The following is a 25,165-nucleotide window of genomic DNA, read 5'->3' as shown; positions in this document are numbered from 1 at the left end:
TTTTAGACCTGGGCTTTCCATAATGTACCCTTGTCTTTGTTCATTTCTGTTCTATATTTTTACCCCGCTTGGGGCTCAACAGTAACTGAACACAACTATATTTTCCCACGTTACGAAATGGTACAATGTAGGGCTGGGCTATATATCGAGTTTGTAAAATATATTGATATATATTTTTAAACAAAATATGAATTAAGAAAATATCGATATAATTTATTTCACGTTAAAATGACCAAACACCGCTTATTTGTTGTGTTCCTTGTTCTCCCCGCTTCCCACTCCCTCTCAAAATCCATGGATAACTAAACCCCACCTCTTACTCCTTCCAAGATGTGCTTGCACGTATAAGAACATCCATGGTTGGTTGGTTGGTTGTTTACTATGATGAGCCAGGATTGGTTAAGATTAGAGCAAAACATCACAGACAGGCCTATCAGAGGAAAGATAAGGCGGGTCATGGAACCATACAGGAAGGGAAATTCCAACAAATATATCCCAAGTGACGACGAGAGAGTCGTAGAAGAGAAGAGGGAATATTCAAGCGTGTGATTTATATATTAAAAAAACTAGTGGAAGATGGCAGAGGGTTAGCGATGTAGACGACGTCCAGGAAAACCACAATGCGTCGACTTAGCCACATTTGGACAAATGTATTCATTTAAGTTAAAGTTAAAGTGCCAATGATTGTCACACACACACCAGGTGTGGCAAAGTTATTCTCTGCATTTGACCCATCTCTCTTGATCACCCCCTGGGAGGTGAGGGGAGCAGTGAGCAGCAGCGGTGGCTGCGCCCGGGAATCATTTTGGTTATTTAACCCCCAATTCCAACCCTTGATGCTGAGTGCAAAGCAGGGAGGTAATGGGTCCCATTTTTATAGTCTTTGGTATGACTCGGCCGGGGTTTGAACTCACAGCAGAGTGGCCGTGCGCAACCCGAGGGTCCCTGGTTCAATCCCCACCTAGTACCAACCTCGTCATGTCCGTTGTGTCCTGAGCAAGACACTTCACCCTTGCTCCTGATGGGTGCTGGTTAGCGCCTTGCAGCAGCTCCCTCCATCAGTGTGTGAATGTGTGTGTGAATGGGTAAATGTGGAAGTAGTGTCAAAGCGCTTTGAGTACCTTGAAGGTAGAAAAGCGCTATACAAGTACAACCCATTTATCATTATTATAACCTACCGATCTCAGGGCGGACACTCTAACCACGAGGCCACTGAGTAGGTTTGAGTTGTTTACCATTTCGCACGAGAAATGCTGCCAAAAATATATGCCGAAGTGAGGAAGATCATAGCTGCACAATTAAGTCAAGTCACTTACTTGGCGCTGACCAGAACCGTACGTGTGTGACAGTCCATTACATCGTCGACTGGGAATGAAAAAGTGCCTGCCTGCAAATGTATTTTTTATCCGAGTTAAATAAATAATGATAAATGGGTTGTACTTGTATAGCGCTTTTCTACCTTCAAGGTACTCAAAGCGCTTTGACACTACTTCCACATTTACCCATTCACACACACATTCACACACTGATGGAGGGAGCTGCCATGCAAGGCGCTAACCAGCACCCATCAGGAGCAAGGGTGAAGTGTCTTGCTCAGGACACAACGGACATGACGAGGTTGGTACTAGGTGGGGATTGAACCAGGTACCCTCGGGTCGCGCACGGCCATTCTTCCACTGCGCCACGCCGTCCCATAAAGTTTGATACATTTTGTATTATTTGCACAGCTATGTTATTTATTTTATGTAGAAATAATATTTGATGCGATTGTGTCTATCACTATATACAGTACAGGCCAAAAGTTTGGACACACCTTCTCATTCAATGTGTGTTCTTTATTTTCATGACTATTTACATTGTAGATTGTGACTGAAGGCATCAAAACTATGACTGAACACATGTGGAGTTATGTACTTAACAAAAAAAGGGGAAATAACTGAAAACATGTTTTATATTCTAGTTTCTTCAAAATAGCCACCCTTTGCTCTGATTACTGCTTTGCACACTTTTGGCATTCTCTCGATGAGCTTCAAGAGGTAGTCACCTGAAATGGTTTTCACTTCACAGGTGTTATAGTTTTGATGCCTTCAGTAACAATCTACAATGTAAATAGTCATGAAAATAAAGAAAACGCATTAAAATGAGAAGGTGTGTCCAAACCTTTGGCCTGTACTGTATATCGATATCGTTTTATCGGCCTAGCCCTACTTCATTTAGCCTTTTAATCACCACTAAATACAACTCGGCGGGTTTAAAATATCCATCCATCCATTCATTTTCTACCACTTGTCCCGTTCGGGGTCGCGGGGGTGCTGGAGCCTATCCCACCTGCATTCGGGCGGAAGGCGGTGTACACCCTGGACAAGTCGCCACCTCATCACAGGGCCAACACAGATAGACAGACAACATTCACATTCACACACTAGGGCCAATTTAGTGTTGTCAATCAACCTATCCCCAGGTGCATGTCTTTGGAGGTGGGAGGAAGCCGGAGTAGAAAGATCCCGAGCCCGGGATTGAACTCAGGACTACTCAGGACCTTCGTATTGTGAGGCACATGCACTAACCCCTGTTCCACCGTGCTGCCGGTTTAAAATATGTTGTTCTTTATTTTTGTCAAGCTGCAGTGCCCCCCTCCCCTGGAGTACCGCCTCACACTTAGGAAATCCCTGCTGTAAATTATTGTAAATACTGTAAGTGTGTTACTCTCTCCTTTGCATTAGGGTTATTCCTTATCTTGACATGGAAGTTATTTAGAGGGAGTGGTTTGTTTGGCATCCAGCCGCTTGTACTTTTTTTTTTTTGTCTTCCGCTATGCAGTGCTATCAAAACGATACCAGCCCGCATCCATCCCCTCCCTAGTACCCCCTGAGACACAACTGCTCTCATTTGGGCAGCCTTTGCTCTTCCCACCTAGCATGTTAACAGTTGAAGTAGCCATTTAATTTGTATCAGAGAACAATTACAGTCTCCACGTGCCGTCTACCAAGATGACGTCATTCCATCCTCCTGGAAGGTTGCTGACACAGGCCCGTCTCCCTCTCTATGAACTGCATTATGTGAATAGAGCGGTGTGTGCTTTTGTATGAGCTAGCATTGTGTCAGATGATTAGAAATGTTGACATGGCACATGTAGTAAAATTTAAGTGTGCAGAATTGGCATATTTGGCAATGACGCATAACTGTAACTGTGTTGGTCGGGGGTCAGCAACCCGCGGCTCTTTAGCGCCGCCCTTGTGGCTCTCTGGACCTCTTTCAGAGATGTGTGAAAATGGAAAAAGATGGAAAAAAATAATAATTTTGTTTTAATATATTTTCTGTAAGAGAACAAACATGACACAAACATTCCTAATTTTTAGAAATCCCACTGTTTGTTATACATGCTTCACTGATGAGAGTATTCGGTAAGCACCGTTTTGCCCTACTAATTTCAGCGATCCTTGAACTCATCGTAGTTTGTTTACATGTACAACTTTCTCTGATGCTGCCGCAGAAAGACGTGTTTTATGCCACTCCTTCTTTGTCTCATTTTGTCCACCAAACGTTTTATGCTATGCGTGAATGCACAAAGGTGAACTTTGTTGATTTTATTGATTTGCTGGAGTGCTAATCAGGCATATTTGGTCAATACATGACTTGCAAGCTAATCGATGCTAATATGCTATTGAGGCTAGCTGTATGTACATATTGCATCATTATGCCTCGTTTGTAGGTATATTTGAGCTCATGTAATTTCCTTTACTTATGTCCTCTGTGTATTTAATGTATATTTGCATGTCTCATGACACATTATCTGTATGTAATATTTCCTGCATTTCTCATAGTTGTTTGTGTGCCATGTTGTTCCAGACCACAGCAAACGTTACCGAGCTTGCAAAGATTGTAATAAATCCATTAGAAGAAGACAGCATGCCGTTCCCTTAAACTTGGACACACACATCTATACCTTTGGCCATTCTGCGCCAGTAATTTCCAGAAGTTATCTCATCCTGTGAGAAGCCTCCATTTTACAAATGATTTCCAATGTTGCAAAAATGTGTAGAATAAAAATTAAAATGCAACATTTCTGTCAACGAAGATTTGCGTCAGCCTTTGATAGTAGGCTAATATAGCTAATATAGACATTATGTGTTGCCTTCATTTAACACTTATATAAGGCTTTACATTTTTTGCTGCTTCAGACCTAAACATTTTTTTTTGCATTTTTGGTCCAACATGGCTCGTTCAACATTTTGGGTTGCCGACCCCTGGTGTAGGTGAAAGGAATGATGTTGTGGAACAGACCAAAAGGGAGTTAAACACATAAAAAGCAAAACAAATATGTTTCACGGCATGATATTATCACGGTACGATATTATCGCGGTATTAAGGCCACGATACGATATTATCACGGTATTAAGGCCACAATACGATACTATTGCGGTATATGTCCTCCCCAAAAAAGCTTGGTAAAAATGTCATAGCGTGTAAAATAAATAAATAAATGGTTTATACTTGTATAGCGCTTTTCTACCTTCAAGGTACTCAAAGTGCTTTGACAGTATTTCCACATTCACCCATTCACACACACATTCACACACTGATGGCGGGAGCTGCCATGCAAGGCGCTAACCAGCAGCCATCAGGAGCAAGGGGTGAAGTGTGTTGCCCAAGGACACAATAAGTAAAGGTAAAATAAAGTGGCAAGAATGTTTAGGATAAACTCACTCACTGTAATTTAAAACAAACATAATGCTAAAATATTCTAATCATATTTATTTACTACAAACAAGTATTTATAAGTGCTAATAGTTGTGCAGTAACATCTACTGTTTCAAGCAAACATTAAAAAGAATAATTTACTGTTGATGTCTTTAAAGTACAAACCCCGTTTCCATATGAGTTGGGAAATTGTGTTAGATGTAAATATAAACGGAATACAATGATTTGCAAATCCTTTTAAACCCATATTCAATTGAATGCACTACAAAAACAAGATATTTGATGTTCAAACTCATAAACTTTATTTTTTTTTTGCAAATAATAATTAACTTAGAACACGTGCCAAAGGAGTTGGGAAAGGGCATGTTCACCACTGTTACATGGCCTTTCCTTTTAACAACACTCAGTAAACGTTTGGGAACTGAGGAGACACATTTTTTAAGCTTCTCAGGTGGAATTCTTTCCCATTCTTGCTTGATGTACAGCTTAAGTTGTTCAACAGTCCGGGGGTCTCCTTTGTGGTATTTTAGGCTTCATAATGCGCCACACATTTTCAATGGGAGACAGGTTTGGACTACAGGCAGGCCAGTCTAGTACCCGCACTCTTTTACTATGAAGCCACGTTGATGTAACATGTGGCTTGGCATTGTCTTGCTGAAATAAGCAGGGACATCCATGGTAACGTTGCTTGGATGGCAACATATGTTGCTCCAAAACTTGTATGTACCTTTCAGCATTAATGGCGCCTTCACAGATGTGTAAGTTACCCATGTCTTGGGCACTAATACACCCCCATACCATCACAGATGCTGGCTTTTCAACTTTGCGCCTATAACAATCCGGATGGTTCTTTTCCTCTTTGGTCCGGAGGACACGACGTCCACAGTTTCCAAAAACAATTTGAAATGTGGACTCGCCAGACCACAGAACACTTTTCCACTTTGTATCAGTCCATCTTAGAAGAGCTCAGGCCCAGCGAAGCCGACGGCGTTTCTGGGTGTTGTTGATAAACGGTTTTCGCCTTGCATAGGAGAGTTATAACTTGCACTTACAGATGTAGCGACCAACTGTAGTTACTGACAGTGGGTTTCTGAAGAGTTCCTGAGCCCATGTGGTGATATCCTTTACACACTGATGTCGCTTGTTGATGCAGTACAGCCTGAGGGATCCAAGGTCACAGGCTTAGCTGCTTACGTGCAGTGATTTCTCCAGATTCTCTGAACCCTTTGATGATATTACGGACCGTAGATGGTGAAATCCCTAAATTACTTGCAATAGCTGGTTGAGAAAGCTTTTTCTTAAACTGTTCAATAATTTGCTCACGCATTTGTTGACAAAGTGGTGACCCTCGCCCCATCCTTGTTTGTGAATGACTAAGCATTTCATGGCACCCACCTGTTCCCAGTTTGCCTGTTCACCTGTGGGATGTTCTAAATAAGTGTTTGATGAGCATTCCTCAACTTTATCAGTATTTATTGCCACCTTTCCCAACTTCTTTGTCACGTGTTGCTGGCATCAAATTCTATAGTTAATGATTATTTGCAAAATATGTTGTCTTTGTAGCATATTCAACTGAATATGGGTTGAAAATGATTTGCAAATCATTGTATTTCCATTTATATTTACATCTGAAACAATTTCCCAACTCATATTGAAACAGGGTTTGTAACAATGTAAACATCTAGTGTTACGAGTGTAAAACAATAATGTGCAATTTAGTGTCTTTCAAATTTTCCATTATGAGAAGCAGTGTCCTCCACAGTGGTAATTTTTTAAATCGGCCTGGAAAAGTAGACTAACAATATAACTTTTAATAATGTAAATACCTCACAAACTGATGTTTGGCTTTGCTGGCTTCAAATATATTTTCTGTGGGATGGTTTATGAATTGGTGACTTGAGTTGGCGGTCCAACACTGCTTTATGCCCGAGTACAGCTGTTTTAGCGTGAAATCGACAGGGACACGCGGTAGAAAAATAGATTAATGTATTGAGGATGTATCAAGTAGCTTTTTAGTTTACTCGTATTTCTCGCTTTGAACATTTTTTGGGGTGATTTCCCACCATGCGTGCGACGAGACCGACTGGCTCAGTGTCGACTTATAAACACTAGAATTGAAAGTGGCGCGCTTCGCTTTGCAGAACGCAGACTTTCGTACCTCCGTCAAAGAGGTAATGTTTTGGCCTGCGCTTGTTTGTCTGTTTGTTAGCATCATAACTCAACCAGTTAAGGACAGATTTAAAGTCCTAAACAACGAGTATGAACACACTTCAATTGCTGCTTACAGCGTTCCACGTCCCCACCTTGCAGTTCCCGCGTTGCGCAGAGGATTCTCGGAGATGTCGTTTATTTACAGACCCAGCCTACGCTAAAACACCAGAAAAAAACTACACTCACCAAGTTTTGGTTTGATAACTACACTCACCAAGTTTTGGTTTGATACCGTCACATGTCATATTAAAAATACATTGAAACCGAAATACCGCTGTATTTATAATACCATTACTATGTAGATATATATATTTATATTTATACATGTGTGTATATATATATATATATATATATATATATATATATATATATATATATATATATATATATATATATATATATATATATATATATATATATATAACTTTTCTTCTAGCAAGAAAGTATACAGTCTGTTTATTTAATTGCATTTCTTCTTTAAAAATTGGGTTAAAATATTTGTGTGTGTGTATAAGCACTTTTTGAGCCCTTTCAACAATACTGTCCTAATAAAAAGTAGAAAAGTGATAATTTTGGTCGCAATATCTGTGATATGAAATTTTCATATTGTTACGTCCCAAATGAGGCGTTTCGAAGCAGCGTAACAATGCATACCGCCACCTACTGTATGGAGTTGTAATGTCAAGTTACATCCACAAACAGTCCCATTTTTATGAGTTTATGTCAGATGAACAGGTCGCGGCAAATCTATTTGGGGCAATCCAAAAAAAAGTTAAATTATACTACTTTTTAGGAGTTGAATGCTGTATAGATTTTACGGTGATGTTGTCGGGATTATTGGAGTGTTGTTTTGTGTCGACTGTATTTTTATGGCATGAAGCTTCTCAGAATTTACCTAATGTTTGTTTCTTTTACAATGCATGCTATTATTGTTAGCTAAGGACCTTGTAAATATAATACGACTGAAAAGCAGAGAATGGGTATTCAAGTCCTAATTAACTCACATTTTTTATATTGTGTTTGTTGTATAGTTTTATATACACAGGCTCAGATTCAACCTGTGACAATAAATACTACCGGTTAGTGTTTACCACCCCCTCCCAGCCTCACAAAATTAATCAGTGACAGCTGTGGCTACATCTAATTTTCATTGCCTCTATTTGTTTGTTTTCTTCTTTCTTGCCTTAGGGGTCGCACCAGAGGTAGGGCTATCGTGGACGAGGAGGACAGCATGGATGGAACCGAGATAACAGAGTCCATTGGCCCTCTGGACACAGGTGAGACCGTGGCCCTTCTTCTCCTCTTCCATTAGTGACTGTATTGCATGTGGCTTCATGCGAAGGATCATTCAGTAGAGTATGAGGATGGATGGATGGTTGGATGAGAGCTTTTTCTTGGTACGCTGTCCTTCCTTTTCAGGGCTATAAATGAAAGGGTTTAGCTTGAGCTGCAGCAGGTTTGCACTTTTTTTTCCTCCTTTCCCTTACTGCCTCCACCTCTACTGCTCTAAGATTGGCATTGAGGTGCAGTGGGAAAGAGACCAAGGCTAATGCCCCCGAAAAGCTTTTTAAAATCCCATCAGTCTCTTTGGACCAATTTATGTGCTTTTTTTAATGTGTGTACATCTCATCATGTGATCTTTGTCTCCCATTCATCTCCCTCCGTTAACATGTTCCATACATACACTGTGCAGAGAGGAATAGCTCGCATCAACAACAGGTTAATTTTTGCAGATAAGTCTGTTAAGCCCTCTGTGCATCTCACTCCCTTTAGGTCAGGCCTGGGCAGTAATTTTGACTCGGGGGGCCAAATTTAGAGGAAACAAATGTGTCTGATGGCCGGTATATCTATCTGTCTTTGTGTACACATTTATAAATATATATAAATACATATATATGTGTGTGTGTGTGTGTGTGTGTGTGTGTGTGTGTGTGTGTGTGTGTGTGTGTGTGTGTGTGTGTGTGTGTGTGTGTGTGTGTATGTATATATATATATATATATATATATATATACTGTATATATATATATATATATATATATATATATATATATATATATATATATATATATATATATATATATCCATCCATCTTTTTTCGCTTATCTGAGGTCGGGTCACGGGGGCAGCAGCCTAAGCAGGGAAGCCCAGACTTCCCTCTCCCCAGCCATTTTGTCCAGCTCCTCCCGAGGCGTTCCCAGGCCAGCCGGGAGACATAGTCTTCCCAACATGTCCTGGGTCTTCCCCGTGGCCTCCTACCGGTTGGACGTGCCCGAAACACCTCCCTAGGGAGGCGTTCGGGTGGCATCCTGACCAGATGCCCGAACAACCTCATCTGGCTCCTCTCGATGTGGTATATATATGTGTGTGTATATATATATATATATATATATACACACACACATACACACACACATATATACATATATATATATATATATATATATATATATATATATATATATATATATATATCCAATCCATCCAATTTCTACCGCTTATTCCCTTTGGGGTCAAGGGGGGGCGGGGGCTGGAGCCTATCTCAGCTACAATTGGGCGGAAGGCGGGGTACACCCTGGACAAGTCGCCACCTCATCGCAGGGCCAACACAGATAGACAGACATATATATATATATATCCATTCATCCATTTTCTACCGCTTATTCCCTTTGGGGTCGCGGGGGGGCGCTGGAGCCTATCTCAGCTACAATCGGGCGGAAGGCGGGGTACACCTTGGACAAGTCGCCACCTCATCGCAGGGCCAACACAGATAGACAGACAACATTCACACTCACATCCACACACTAGGGCCAATTTAGTGTTGCCAATCAACTTATCCCCAGGTGCATGTTTGGAAGTGGGAGGAAGCCGGAGTACCCGGAGGGAACCCACGCAGTATATATATATATATATATATATATATATATATATATATATATATATATATATATATATATATATATATATATATATATATATATATATATATATATATGTGTGTGTGTGTATATATGGCGTCACGGTGGAAGAGGGGTTAGTGCATCTGCCTCACAATACGAAGGTCCTGAGTAGTCTTGGGTTCAATCCCGGGCTCGGGATCTTTCTGTGTGGAGTTTGCATGTTCTCCCCGTGACTGCGTGGGTTCCCTCCGGGTACTCCGGCTTCCTCCCACTTCCAAAGACATGCACCTGGGGATAGGTTGATTTCACGTCCGCTTTCCCACGATATAAACAGCGTGCCTGCCCAATCACGTTATTCCATACGAGACGTCCGGCATACCGCCGATGAGCATGGTGCAGATGGAGAAGATCTTCTTGGCGTCCGTGTTGGCACACACATTGCCAAAGCCGACGCTGGTCAGACTGCTGAGGGTCAAGTAGAGGGCGGCGATGTAAGAGCTGTGCACCGACGGGCCGCCCGCCGTGTTGTTGACGTAGGGCATCTCCAGGCGTTTGCCCAACTCATGGAGCTATCCTTGGAGAAGAGACGGGAGGACAACAGAGTGACAAGAACTAAATCATCCAGACTAGAGATAAATTGTATTATTATGTTTATCTTACCTAAAAATAAATATATTTATTAATTTTTTTTAAATAAACTAAATACATTTTTACTATATTTTGCTATAAACATCAAAATTAATTGTATTTTTATTTGGATTTTTTCTGACTCCTTATTACATCCAGCCATAGAATTATACATTAAAATAAACATATTTGAAATAATTAAGTTTAAATGATCATAATAATTCATTTAAAATGACCATATTTAATTATTAAAATAATTGCTTGTTTATCAACAACTTTAGCATTTTATTCATTACATTTTGAACCTCTCAGAAGCCAAGTTATGTTATATTCCTTAAGATTTATTTATGCAAGTTTGAAGTATCAATTATCTAAACACAGTTTTGTTTGCATATTTTCAGGATGTAGATATATATATGTATGAAATACTTGACTTGGTGAATTCTAGCTGTAAATATACTCCTCCCCTCTTGACCACGCCCCCCACCCCCCGACCCCTACCTCCCGAAATCGGAGGTCTCAAGGTTGGCAAGTATGGTTAAATCCCATTCATTTATGCTGACAACGTTAGCGATCCGAATTTACCTTTTTTGTGATCTGTAAAGTTCAACTAGCAAATACTAAATCAAAACTCTGCCTTCTGTTCTGCTAGCCATTCTGTTGTCATACAAGAATGTAGGTTATAGTTTGATTTAGCATGCTGTTTGAGTGTTCATTTATTCATCTAGCCTATTTCTATTAATTTGTCCATCAGTAAAATATTTTTAAAGACTACTCCAATTGTTTAGCTGACTATTTATGTCTGTGTGTGGCATTGCATTAGTGTTTTACAAGAATAAATAAATACAAACAGAATAATGCCACCTACACTATCTGATGTGTGGAGACATTTCACCCCAACCAATGTAGGCGGAAAGGCTGTGTACATTTGCAAATACTGTACAAAGAGCTATGTCAAAAAAGCCACAAAGATGCAGCAGCATATAGACAAGTGCCCAATAATATATAATTATTGTAATTCCCCATTAATATCCCATATATTCCCATTAATTCCCATGGACGTGTCCAACTTTGAAGAATCAAAAAATGGTCAATATTTCCAAACTTCCCGAGCTTAACTTTTCACCCCTTTGCAACCCTAGCTTAGCACAAACATGACTTTAGGACGTCTTTAGTCAAATTTACATATGTTTAACACGGTCAAAAAAGCTGTTGCTCCGTGCACTGTTCGACCTTTCAAAACAAAACATGGTCACATTTACGGCAGTTGCTGACAATTTACGACAGTTACTGGCACTTTACGATACCCAGTCTAAACAGAGTAAACTAATAAAGCACAACTACATTGATAGGAAGTGAAATACAATATTTTAAACTTTATACCAATAATATAGAAAAATACCAAATATACAGTCATTTAAGCTATTACTGTATAATTAAATTAACTTTAAACAAAGCAGTATATGTAAACATAAAAAATATGTGTAGTTATGTCCGAAATGGCTCTAACATGTGGTTAGATCGCTTTTTTATATCAAAAACACTTTTGTCGTTTTTATTGTTTTACAAAGTCTGGAAATAAGTTCCTGGACACTAGAGGGATTTAAGGGCGAATCTTCTTTAAGGGTCAAAACCAATATTAGGAAATGTGTATATTTAATTGATATTGTTTTTGTTTGATTCAAACTATTATCAAGTGTGTAATCATTCTATGATCTTCAAAATGTGAAGTGTCAGTATCAACATTGGTATGGACAATACTGCCCCTTGGATTGATACCCAAATGTGTAGTATTGCCCAAAACTAGGAATGGCCCAAAACCAATATTAGGAAATGTGTATATTTAATTGATATTGTTTTTGTTTGATTCAAATTGTAATCAAGTGTGTAATCATTCTATGATCTTCAAAATGTGAAGTGTCAGTATCAACATTGGTGTGGACAATACTGCCCTTTGGATTGATACCCAAATGTGTACGGTAGTATTGCCCAAAACTAGGAATGGGAATTGATAAGATTTGTCCGGTTCCGATTCCACTTTCGATTCTGCTTTACGATTCGGTTCCTTAACGGTTCTCTTATCAATTCTTATTTGGGGGAAAAAGGGTGGATTAGCATCAATTTTGTTTTGTTTAGTTTAGAAGTAACATGACCTTACAAAGCACAAAAGAAAAAAAAATACTTTTTTGTAAATAAATTGTCTCCTGTAGATTTTTATCATGTGCAAATTACACAATAATTTAACATTTAGTAACATTTGATATCAACTTATTACATGCAAAGAGAAATATGTTAATCCTTTATTGCCTATCATTTTGTTGATTAGTGCTTACAGTTTATGAAAACTAACTGTAAGGTTTCAAAAACTGTAAGCCATGATGATCAAAATTATAAACATTAAAAGCTTGATATAGCTCACTGCATGTAACATTAGTTACACATTTGAAGTTGATTTTATGAGTTTTACCTGTGTAGTATAATGACTGAGAGAAAATCTGGTTGCAAGAAAACATGCAACTTTTCTCTGACTATAATCGAACATTCACCTACCGCAGGGGTCAGCAACCCGCGACTCTAGAGCCGCATGCGTCTCTTTAGCGCCGTCCTAGTGGCTCTCTAGTCCTGTTTCAGAGATGTGTGAAAATGGAAAAAGATGAAGAAAAAAAAATATTTTTTGTTTTAATATATTTACTGTAGGTGAACAAACATGACACAAACCTTCCTAATTTTTAGAAATCCCACTGTTTATATTATACATGCTTCCCTGATGAGAGTATTTGGCAGCACCGTTTTGTCCTACTAATTTCAGCGATCCTTGAACTCATCGTAGTTTGTTTACATGTACAAATTTCTCCGATGCTGCCACAGAAAGTTGTGTTTTATGTCACCCTTTCTTTGTCTCATTTCGTCCACCAAACGTTTTATGCTGTGCGTGAATGCACAAAGGTGAACTTTGTTGATTTTATTGATTTGCTGGAGTGCTTATAAGGCATATTTGGTGAATCCATGACTGCAAGCTTATCGATGCTAACATGCTATTTAGGCTAGCTGTATGTACGTAATACATCATTATGCCTCGTTTGTCGGTACATTTGAACTCATTTAATCTCCTTTACTTTTGCCCTCTGTGTATTTAATTTATATTGTGTCTTATATTGTGTCTCATGACACAATATCTGTATGTAATATTGACTGCATTTCTCATAGTTGTCTGTGTGCCATGTTGTTCCAGACCACAGCAAACGTTACTCATCTTGCAAAGATTGTAGTAAATCCATTAGAAGAAGACAGCCTACCGTTTCCTTAAACTTGGACACACACATCTATACCTTTGGCCATTCTGAGCCAGTAATTTCCAGAAGTTATCTCATCCTATGAGGAGCCTCCATTTTACAAATGATTTCCAATGTTGCAAAAATGTGTAGAATAAAAATTAAAATACAACCATTCTGTCAACGAAGATTTGCGTCAGCCTTTGATAGTAGGCTAATATAGACACTTTCAGCATGTGTTGCCTTCATTATAAGACTGATATAAGGCTTTTAATTTTTTGCGGCTCCAGACAGAATTTATTTATTTTTTGGTCTAATTTGGCTCTTTCAACATTTTGGGTTGCCGACCCTTGACCTACAGAAAATGCGATCTTTGGACCACAAACTTAGTCTAGCGGCAGACGTGAACTGGGGCTTCCCGCCTCGGACCCAGTCAGAATTTGTCTCTTGTTATCCTCCTCTAAATGAGAAGGCATTCATTTCAATTTAACAAATAAAAGCACTAACATGATAAGAGGTGTTAGTTAGTACCTGTTGTATTCAGATGACACATTTCTTGTCGGGACGGGATTCGTTCCCAGGGATTCGAATAAAGAACCAACTCTTTTTCTTTACTATAGTGGTCTCGATAACGGGTACCGGTTCTCAAAAAGGGGTTTGAGTCCGAGGACTCTGTTCTTTTCTTATCGAACAACCGGGAAAACCGGGTTCGAGCATCATTCCTACATGTTACAACAGAAAGTAACGAGCTATGAACAGTAAATTAGCAAGTAGATTGATAATAGTTTTGAGAAAATAACACAACGAAATGACGCGATATGTTACCGCATACATCAGCAGTAGTATTCGTAATAACGGCGTAAGTAACGCAGTTACTTTTACTAGTAACGCGTAATCTAATTACTTTTAGGTCCAATACAACGCAATAGCTGGATGTCATGTGGCACGCTTCTTTTGATGGGGTTTCATTTATTTCAACAACAAGACGGCGTCATAAGTGCAGCAAGTACAATGCAGGAAATATCTTTTTACAAGTGAAAGTTACAAGCAGCACCACACTAAAGTGAACTTGATATCAATTAGGAAGTAGCACCCTCACACTGTGACACAGCAGACAACAACATACGCACAAGTACACGATGGGAATAACGAAAAAAAATTTGTGATTGAAGTGACAAACTTGCGATCCTTACAATACACCGTTTGTTGACAAGAAGATATGACAGCCCTCAAAGCACATTCAATCTATTTATTAACCCAAGGTAACACAATCCGGTAAAAAGATTCTAAAGGAGGCGTCAGAGCCGACACCCTGCCGCTGCTAACGGCTAAAGCTAACAAAAACAGCTCCGTTGAAACCTTCAATGACTTGGCAACAGGCCTCGCCTTTTAAAAGCACAGACACATGCACACTGACATTGTTTAATGTGCTCTATATGAAACATCGTTCAACTGCAAATGCCAGATATTTGATTTTGTATTTGTTTTATTTTTAAATAACGTATAAATTACTTTCCCTAGTATTTAATTACATTTATTTAAGAGTAAATCCATTCGTAATTAAATTTATTTTTGGTAAAGTAACAAGTTACTATAATTAATTACTTTTTAGTAGTAATAGTCAGCAGCCATATTAGGAGCCTTTATAACCCCTTTTAAAATGGTTCCGTTAACATTTATATGACAAATAATATATCAGGATATGTATCGTTATTATATGTATCGCAATATAGATTTTAGGCCTTATCGCCTATCCGTAGAAGTCATCACTGCATAACAACTGTATTTTCCAATCTTAGTAATGCTTGTACTGCATGAGAAAGTGAAAACGAAAAACATAGCAGTATATAGTATATAAAACCAATGTTGTAAAAGCAGTAAGGAGAAAACCGCCCAATCGGCGTAATAGCCAGGGCTGGGTATCAGGATATTGAATATTGAAAATGGCTCCAATCCATCCATCCATTTTTTACCGCTTGTCCCTTTCGGATGTGTTACAAATTACAAATGTACTTTGTTTTTTCTTCATCATAAAAAATAATTTGAACAGCATAAACTTCCTACAAAATCTCAAAAGTAAAATTTTTAAATCAGAAATAAATTGCATGTGAAAGTGTATTGTTTTTTTAAGTGCAAAAAAATTACAGTAAACATGTACCGGTAAGTTATTTTTCTGGGAGTCTTTTGTTAGCCTAGTCAGACAGGATCTAACACACATAAATTTTATTGTGAAGCCCGTAAGTGTACACTTTTTCGGTATTATGTCTTGTGAATTAATAGTTCTAAAAAATAAAAGATGTCAATCCATAATCGAACGAATCGATTATTTTACTCAGCCCTAAAGAGTAAATAGTACAGAAAGTGTAACAACAACAGATAAGTACAGTAGACCTACATTTTAAAGTGCATGCAGAGATAGATAAGCAGCTCCCTTCCGCTTGTGGAGTTTGACTTCTAAAAGTTAAACCATGTGTTTGCCTATAGCCACAGCTGCTAATGCCAATGTTTTTTGACCCAACACAAATCAAAGACCCTGATGGTTATTGAATTTTAAGACTTCTTAAGCGGCGACAATAGGAGATGTTTTTTATGTTCTGTCAAGTAACCAGATGAAAAAGTACCGTATTTTTCGGACCATTGGGCGGACCGGATTTAAAGGCGCACTGCCGATGAGCGGGTCCATTCAGGTCTATTTTCATACAAAAGGCGCACCAGATTATAAGGCGCATTAAAGAGGTCATATTATAATTTTTATTTTTATTTTAAAACACTATCTTGTGGTCTACATAACATGTAATGGTGGTTCTTTGGTGAAAGTGTTGCATAGATTGTTTTACAGACCATTTTCAAGTAGCTTTCTGAGCGTCTCTTCAGTATGCGCCGTTTTGTGGGCGGTCTTATTTACGTGGCTCACCTTCCACGGCGCCTTCTCCCCGTCATCTTTGTTGTAGTGGTGTAGCGTGCCAGGACAGGAGTGAAAGAAGTGTCAAAAGATGGAGCTAATTGTTTAAATGACATTCAGACTTTACTTAAACCAATAACGGAGCAGCATTTGTCGATTTAAAAAAAAAAATGAAAGAATTTTAAGTGCGCCTTATAGTCCAAAAAATACGGTACTCTTAACAACAATGTCACTCAAACACAGTTTCATTACTGCAACATAACACATACTGTATACAAATGAATGGGAAGATACTTTTCTACACAATACAAGTAGTAATGTTTCATTTCTGCTTGCCATTAGAAACAGAAATCCAACCAGGAGAGACTGTGGAAGTGCTGACTAGTGATGTGCCAGAAGAGGACACGCCCTCTCCTCCTCCTCCTCGTTCGGCCCACAGCCCTCCAGCCGACAACTTAGCGCGGCCGTCTGTCCCAGCAAGTAGAGGAGTCAAAAACAGGTTAACAACAACAAATCCCTTGACTGTCAACTTGTATTTGGGGCAAGGGTTGGTGTATAACTCCACAACGACGTCAAACACTTCTACACATACAGTATGCATGGATAAATTGTAACTGAGTCATCAGCTGACTGGCAGCTTTTTCTCCCAGGTGCCAAAGTGCTAGAGGCTGTTATCAATCTTTGCCTGTCCATGCTATTGATGCTGGTGATGGAGGACAAAACAAGAGCACCTCCTGGGATCCTATTAACAACCCATGTCTTAGGATCCTAAACAAATGTGTTGAATATTTATCTGACACTTTTTAGCTTTAACAGGGAGCTTATGTTGCCATTACTGTTTTTTATTGTTGCCCTAACACACAGGTGTCAAACTCAATGCCCGGGGGCCAAATTTTGGCCGCCCGCGAAAGCCTGGAAATAATATGCGTTAATAAAATGCTTAATCTTTTCTTACTAAATATATTTGTTCTTTCCCTTTTGACATTAAAAATCATGTACTGCATGCAATTGCATATCTTTTAAAATTCAATATTATCAAAATCAAAATGTTATATTATCATGTATTCCAAAAATATTTTTAGTTAAAATAAAGATAAATACTGTACTTAAATATCTGCTTGACTTATGATTTCAAAACAAATTATCAATCAAATTGTAGACCGTAAAATTGACAATAGATTTTACGGTTAAATTCCGCTGACTGAGTTTTCTATTGTAAAATCCACTTTGGTACTGTTTTTTTCCATATACAGTAAAACACTAAAACATTAAAAAACATTAAAACAACAAGATTTTACAGTAAAAAAACAAAACTGGCAGCTCTGTTGCTTGAATTTTACTGCTAAAATCAGTGGTATTGTTTTTCCATTCCATTCCATTTATTACATTGTTTTATATGCTGTAAAAAACCCACTGCTTTTACTATAAAATTCTGGTGACTGAGCTGCCAGTTTTTAAAGTAATATTTTAATATTCTTTTTGCAGCTTATGTAAAAAAAGTATTAATAATTGTTATTATATACAGTCGCGATCAAAAGTTTACATACACTTGTAAAGAACATAATGTCATGGCTGTCTTGAGTTTCCACAACTCTTATTTTTTTGTGATAGAGTGATTGGAGCACATACTTGTTGGTCACAAAAAACATTCATGAAGTTTGGTTCTTTTATGAATTTATTATGGGTCTACTGAAAATGTGACCAAATCTGCTGGGTCAAAAGTATACATACAGCAATGTTAATATTTGGTTACATGTCCCTTCGAAAGTTTCACTGCTATGAGGCGCTTTTGGTAGCCATCCACAAGCTTCTGATTGAATTTTTTTTGACCACTCCTCTTGACAAAATTGGTGAAGTTCAGCTAAATTTGTTGGTTTTCTGACATGGACTTGTTTCTTCAGCATTGTCTACACGTTTAAGTCAGGACTTTGGAAAGGCCATTCTAAAACCTTAATTCTAGCCTGATCTAGCCATTCCTTTGCCACTTTTGCTGTGTGTTTGGGGTCATTGTCATGTTGGAACACCCAACTGCGCACAAGACCCAACCTCCGTGCTGATGATTTTAGGTTGTCCTGAAGAATTTTGAGGTAATCCTCCTTTTTCATTGTCCCATTTACTCTCTGTAAAGCCCCAGTTCCATTGGCAGCAAAACAGGCCCAGAGCATAATACTACCACCACCCTGCTTGACGGTAGGAATGGTATTCCTGGGATTAAAGGCCTCACCTTTTTTCCTCCAAACATATTGCTGGGTATTGTGGCCAAACAGCTCAATTTTTGTTTCATCTGACATCACATGGACAAAGATAGGACCTTCTGGAGAAAAGTTCTGTAGTCAGATGAAACAAAAATTGAGCTGTTTGGCCACAATACCCAGCAATATGTTTGGAGGAGAAAAGGTGAGGCCTTTAATCCCAGGAACACCATACCTACCGTCAAGCTTGGTGGTGATAGTATTATGTTCTGGGCCTGTTTTGCTGCCAATGGAACTGGTGCTTTACATAGAGTAAATGGGACAATGAAAAAGGAGTATTACCTCAAAATTCTTCAGGACAACCTAAAATCATCAGCCCGGAGGTTGGGTCTCGGGCGCAGTTGGGTGTTACAACAGGACAATGACCCCAAACACACATCAAAAGTGGTAAAGGAATGGCTAAATCACGCTAGAATTAAGGTTTTAGAATGGCCTTCCCAAAGTCCTGACTTAAATGTGTGAACATTGCTGAAGAAACAAGTCTGTGTTAGAAAACCAACAAATTTAGCTTAACTGCACCAATTTTTCAAGAGGAGTGGTCAAAAACTCAACCAGATGCTTGCCAGAAGCTTGTGGATGGTTACCAAAAGCACCTTATTGCAGTGAAACTTGCCAAGGGACATGTAACCAAATATTAACATTGCTGTATGTATACTTTTGATCCAGCAGATTTGGTCACATTTTCAGTAGACCCATAATAAATTCATAAAAGAACCAAACTTCATGAATGTTTTTTGTGACAAACAAGTATGTGCTCCAATCACTCTATCACAAAAAAATTAGAGTTGTAGAAATTATTGGAAACTCAAGACAGCCATGACATTATGTTCTTTACAAGTGTATGTAAAGTTTTGATCGCGACTGTATATACAGTACATGCATATTCATATATTACTCATTGTTAAAAGCGACCCTCTGAGGGCAACCATAACTGCGATGTGGCCCTCAATGAAAACGAGTTTGACACCTCTGCCCTAATACTTCTTTAAAATATTCAAATAATTGTTTTATAATTATATTGCTGTACATGCTGTATTTTAAGTCAGTGCGCATTTTCTTAACTGCGGTCTTGGTTTATTTCAGTGATCATCTTTGTGCCTTCTGTTACTGCGGGAGTCGAAGCCTGTTGGGTCAGGGGGAACTGCACGCGTTCAGCACCACACTGCCACTCATCAGACGCAAAGATGGAGACGACCCCACGAGCGATCGTAGCGACGGCGAATCAACCACTGAGCCAAACACGGCTGGAGTGACCACCTCAGGACAGCGGGAAATTACTAAGTACATGTTTTTTGTGGGGGTTTAATTGTCTTGATAAAAGACCCTTCTGACTCTTTTGGACCTCTGCCTAATTTGTTCTGGTACTCATTGGGTGTCACTCTTGATCCCCAAGTGACGTAATGGGTAGTGGTAGCCATAATATGCAGTCGCAGCTAGCCAAGCCAAAGCGTTGTGTTGTGTTGCTGTGTGATTGGTCAACAAAGGCCTGCCCCTTGCTTGGTTAACACAACAGCAGAGAAGGGTGCACGATTGGAATTGATTTGTAATAGAAATGGACAGTCAGTGTCATAATTCGGGATATTGCACTGGTTTTTTTATGTCTCCCTTCACATTTGTTGACTAGTATAAAGTATTTTGGTATAAAGAGTGTCACCCTGAAGAGATGACATGAGACTCAACAAGTGTCGTTGTGCATATGCCAGACACTATGGCACCAGTAGTTGTTACATAGCTCGCTCTATCCGTCCTCATCACTTAAAGGTGCCATGTGTAGCAATGTGGCCAGAGATGGTACTGCATTCACGGTCAAAATTCTATAGTCCCCTTCCACTCTCCATGACTGAGGTTGCCAGATACCTAGCCGAATCCGAATCCTACTCCAAGGAACTTCAAATGGCAATCGACGAGTCCTACCCTGTAGGTTTTTTCTTGTTTATGCTTCTTGCAAGATGGTTTACTAAGTAATTATGCCACATTTTACTGATGTCAATTAGCCAAATGTATTTGTAAAGTTACGCAGCAATATTTTCAACGGGAGTTGGTACAGATTGTTGGCTTTACCCTGCTGAAATGTCTAGTTAGAACTTACGGAACACCATCAAAATAATGATATACAATAATATATTATATATTATATATTGCATAGGCCTACTTTGATGGCAAGCCAAGGCCAACAGTAAAATTACCGCCACATTTCGTTCAACATAACTCCATATTGCATCCAACCTGAAGAGAATGCTTCCGTGTATGCACATCACCATCTTTCAGTGCAGTATGCAATTCCACGTTACGCAAAAACCACAATACGCAAAAGTCATATAGCCGACTACCATGTCAATACACAAAGTAGAAAATCATTACATGTAATGTATTATAGCAGGCCTGGGCAATTATTTTGACTCGGGGGGGCCAAATTCAGAGAAAAAATGTGTCTGGGGGCCGGTATGTCTATTTTAAGGAACACTAATACAAAACCTTGCAATAATGTCTGATTGAAATCTAAAAACGTTATGACGGACCGCATAAAAAATTAAATGGAATTTAAAAATTTTTTTAAATTTTTTTAATAAATAATTGTATAGTTCAAGACGTACGGTAATTTGAAAACATCACTGCACATCATAGTGGCAGCTACAGTTTTCATCTTAAAGATCGAAAAAAATTATTTGGGAATGTCCCTCGGGCCGTATTGAAAACCTTAACGGGCCGCATGCGGCCCCCGGGCCTTAATTTGCCCAGGTCTGCATTATATGGTGCCAAGCAAATACCACCCCATATGTGTCCGATGCACAGTACCAGAAACCGCAATTAGCTGTGCTAATGTTGGAACGCATTTCCTCAGTGTATCAGCATATTGAGAACGAAATAGGCACTGTCACTACCCATATCAACATAGGTTTTATTTGTCGGAAATATATTTTGCACTGTCAGCTGGATGACACATCGACATACAAGCTAACGGGCATATATTTCCCCCGTTAGCCTATATGTCGATGTGTCATTGACCGGGCTAGCATGCTAAGCATTCGTTGCACGAACATACTAGCTTTGTTAGACAAGTTCATAGACTGTATTGGACATTATGGTTTACATACAAAATGTCCATTTCCATTTATTACAAGTAATAAGAAAAAGTAAATGCCTGACTTACCTATCAAGGAGGAAATTAACAAGTTTGGCGTCAGATGAAAAAAATCTTCTCCGCCTTCAATCATCTCCATCTTTCAAAGGCATCCCCAATACAAATCCTTGTTTTGTTCCTGGCTTTGTCATGAATAAGTTGAGAATTGTAACGACGCATTTTATATTTACTAAGGTCTGACATGTTTAGTGACTTTACAAGTGGCAGTAGCTCAACGAAGATGGAGGTGCGTAACTGGCAACCTGGATGTGACACACTCACTGACTTTTTAATTGGTCAAACGGTGGAGTAGGGGCATCGAAATGAAAACAATAACAATATTTCGGGGCTGTAAATCTAATTTTGAAATGAGCATTTCCCGGCTGAACTACTGTTATCAGTTATAGAGGTATTGGAGAAGAACATGATTTATTAATGCCTTTTGACATATCAGGGCCATTTTATGATGACTTGACATTAAATTATTACATATGGCACCTTTAATTATAGAAAAACCTGCATGTCATTCTCTTCTGTCCTTGTTGTTTTTATAGAAAAACAAAACTATGCTTGACCTTCTTTGATCCTTTTGTTCCAGCGGGTCTGAAAACGGCGAGGGAGATCTAGACACGAGTCGATTTTGGGATGAGCTTTCTCATGTCGGCCTTCCACACGATCTTAACGTCCAGTCTCTCTTTGAGTCAGGTAATATTAAGTTCATTCCAGTTAAGAAACAGTAGTGCCTCGGTTTTTGTTAGTAATCAGTTTCAAAAGGTCAGATAAACACAGAACCATAAGAAAACTGAAGCATGTTTTTTTACGAGATAAAATGTCAACTCATTTGAGCGCCAAAATTTTAACATTAAACATATTTTTACAGACACGCAAAAACAAATACATACAAATGATGAATGAAATACATAAATGAATATCTTACACAACTGGTAGCTTTATTGAAAACTCTTGTTGGCAAAGACCGCAATGAGCGCAGAGAATGAAGACGGACAGCCCACATCGTACTCTGATTAAGTTCAATACTTTCTCACATTTTTAATCTAAATAAATGCCCATGTAACTCTACTTGGCCCCACAGTGGCTTATTTAGCAGTCAAAATCAATGGAGGGAAAAAAACACAGACTGACTTCCCAATATGGCAACTTGATTCCGCTAAATGATGCACAAGCAAACAAACTAGTTTGTTACGTTAAAACCAAGGCACGATTTCGGCAAAAATGTTAGTCGAACACCAAATTGTAAAGAAAAATGAAAATCGACATACCGCTGTACCTAAAATGTGCAATTTTGCTTGTAATGTTTTTGTGACTACAGTGGATGTGCTACAAAATCTCCCCAAAAAATAAGTTTTGCTCAATGTTCTGAATGCCATATTTCAGGTGTGTCAAACTTGTTTTCATTGAAGGCCACATCGCAGTTATGGCTACCTTTAGAGGGCCATTAGTAATAGTGAATGTATATCATAAGTCAGCATGACAAGCAGATAATTAAGTATTTTTATTATTCTTTTAAAATATATAATATGGTGTAAAACAGATGTGTCAAAGTCGTTTTGTTTGGCCCCAGGGGGCCGTTTTTAACAGTGAACACGAAATTACATAATTCTTTTAATGCATTTTATCAGTAGATTTTTTTTAACTAAAATGTAAAAAAAATATGGTAAGTTGCAATAATTTCACCTTAAAATTTAGTGTGTATTACTGTAAATGGAAAAACAGCCCTGCTGTTTTTATGGTAAAAAAAACAAAGGCAGTCAGAATTTTACTGTAAAATGTTGTTTTTTTACTGTAAATAAAAAACTGCATTTTTACAGTAAAATTTTGGCACATGAGCTGCCAGTGTGTTTTGTTTTTTGTTTTTTTTACCACAAATCAACAACTGTAGATTTTTTGGTTTGTTACTGTGAATGCCAAAACGGCACCATAATTTATTTTACAGTAAAAATAGTACTGTTGTTTTCATTTAGAGAAAAATGTTGTAAAAACCACAGTAAATTTCACAATTTTACCATTGAATCTATTGCTACTTTTACATTGCACATTATTATTAGTATTTATTTCTATTTAAAAAATGGTTTGAAAGTTTGATAATATATGTTTGCATAGTTAGACAATATTTAAGTTAACAAAATTTGCGATTGCATGGGGTACATATATTTTTTTTCTGCCAGAATAGAAAGAAAGAATACATTTAGTAAAACAAGTTACAGTACTTTATTGATACGTATTATTTCCAGGATTTCGTGGGCCAAATAAAATGAAGTGGCGGGCCACATCTGGCCCCCGGGCTTTGGGATTCACACCTGCGGTGTAGAAAAATATATTTGTTGCATGATCAGATAATATAGCAATGTTAAAGTTTGAAATATTGCAATATCATGCACTACATACATTTGTTTCTGTCAAAATGGAAATGATAAATATATTTAGTTAGGAAGATGAACTACAGTACTTTATTGACAAATAATATGTGCACACACAAAATTATGAGTTTGCACCTTTGCAATATAGCTATTATTCTTATATTTGATTTTTAACACCAGTAGTTGTGCCATAGCAAAAGGCTGTGTGTATGTAGCTCATCTTTCTATGGTTGTCATGTTTTGCAAACAGTGCAGTTTCGACTTTGCTGGTTGCTGTCAAGTAGTAGATGTAGTAGTAGTTGCACACAATAGACCAGTCACTTTTATTAAACCCATTCTAAGTAGTAGTTGCATATATTCTAATCTTCATTCGGTCTTCATCCTTGTGATGTTTTTGAATGACAGGGCAATGCTGGGCACATCAGAGTTGTGCCTCATGGTCCGAAGGTGTTTGCGAGGGCGAGGGACAATCTCTGCTTAATGTGGACAGAGCCATTGACTCAGGGAGCACAAAGGTGAGTCAGTGGGAGCGTCCGTGCCCTAATAGCTTTTAACACCATCTTAATGTGTTGTGGTAGGACCGCCTGGTCTCACTGAGGCACAGTAAAGCTGATGGATCAGGCTGGCTGGTAAAGGTCAGCTTCCGCACTGTGGATCTGTCAGTTGTGAAATGGGAAAAGGTCACGCCACTCAACGGCACTGAACTCTCAGAGCAGCTTAGCCTCCTAGCATTAGCAAAGGCACACTGCTCTGGTTTGTGTTGTGTTGTGAAGCCTGTCCGCAACTCTTCCACTTGAATCCAC

General features: G+C 38.6%; 1 protein-coding gene across 7 annotated transcripts in view; it reads left to right on the top strand.

The window, feature by feature from the left end:
- The window catches only part of kmt2cb (lysine (K)-specific methyltransferase 2Cb), a 162,132-nt gene that overhangs the window by 60,683 nt on the left and 76,284 nt on the right, over positions 1-25,165 (top strand). For all 7 annotated transcript variants that reach the window (XM_061979481.1, XM_061979477.2, XM_061979479.1 and 4 more), the window contains 5 exons: positions 8,101-8,189; positions 16,954-17,110; positions 19,947-20,144; positions 22,583-22,689; positions 24,768-24,877. In XM_061979481.1, coding sequence (XP_061835465.1) covers positions 8,144-8,189; positions 16,954-17,110; positions 19,947-20,144; positions 22,583-22,689; positions 24,768-24,877 — 618 coding nt within the window. In that variant the 5' untranslated portion in view covers positions 8,101-8,143. The remainder of the gene's footprint in view (positions 1-8,100; positions 8,190-16,953; positions 17,111-19,946; positions 20,145-22,582; positions 22,690-24,767; positions 24,878-25,165) is intronic.

This window comes from Nerophis lumbriciformis, linkage group LG19, assembly GCF_033978685.3.
Source record: "Nerophis lumbriciformis linkage group LG19, RoL_Nlum_v2.1, whole genome shotgun sequence".
Lineage (NCBI taxonomy): Eukaryota > Metazoa > Chordata > Actinopteri > Syngnathiformes > Syngnathidae > Nerophis > Nerophis lumbriciformis.
The sequence above is the reverse complement of the archived record's forward strand: the minus strand, read 5'-3'. Positions and strand labels throughout refer to the sequence as shown.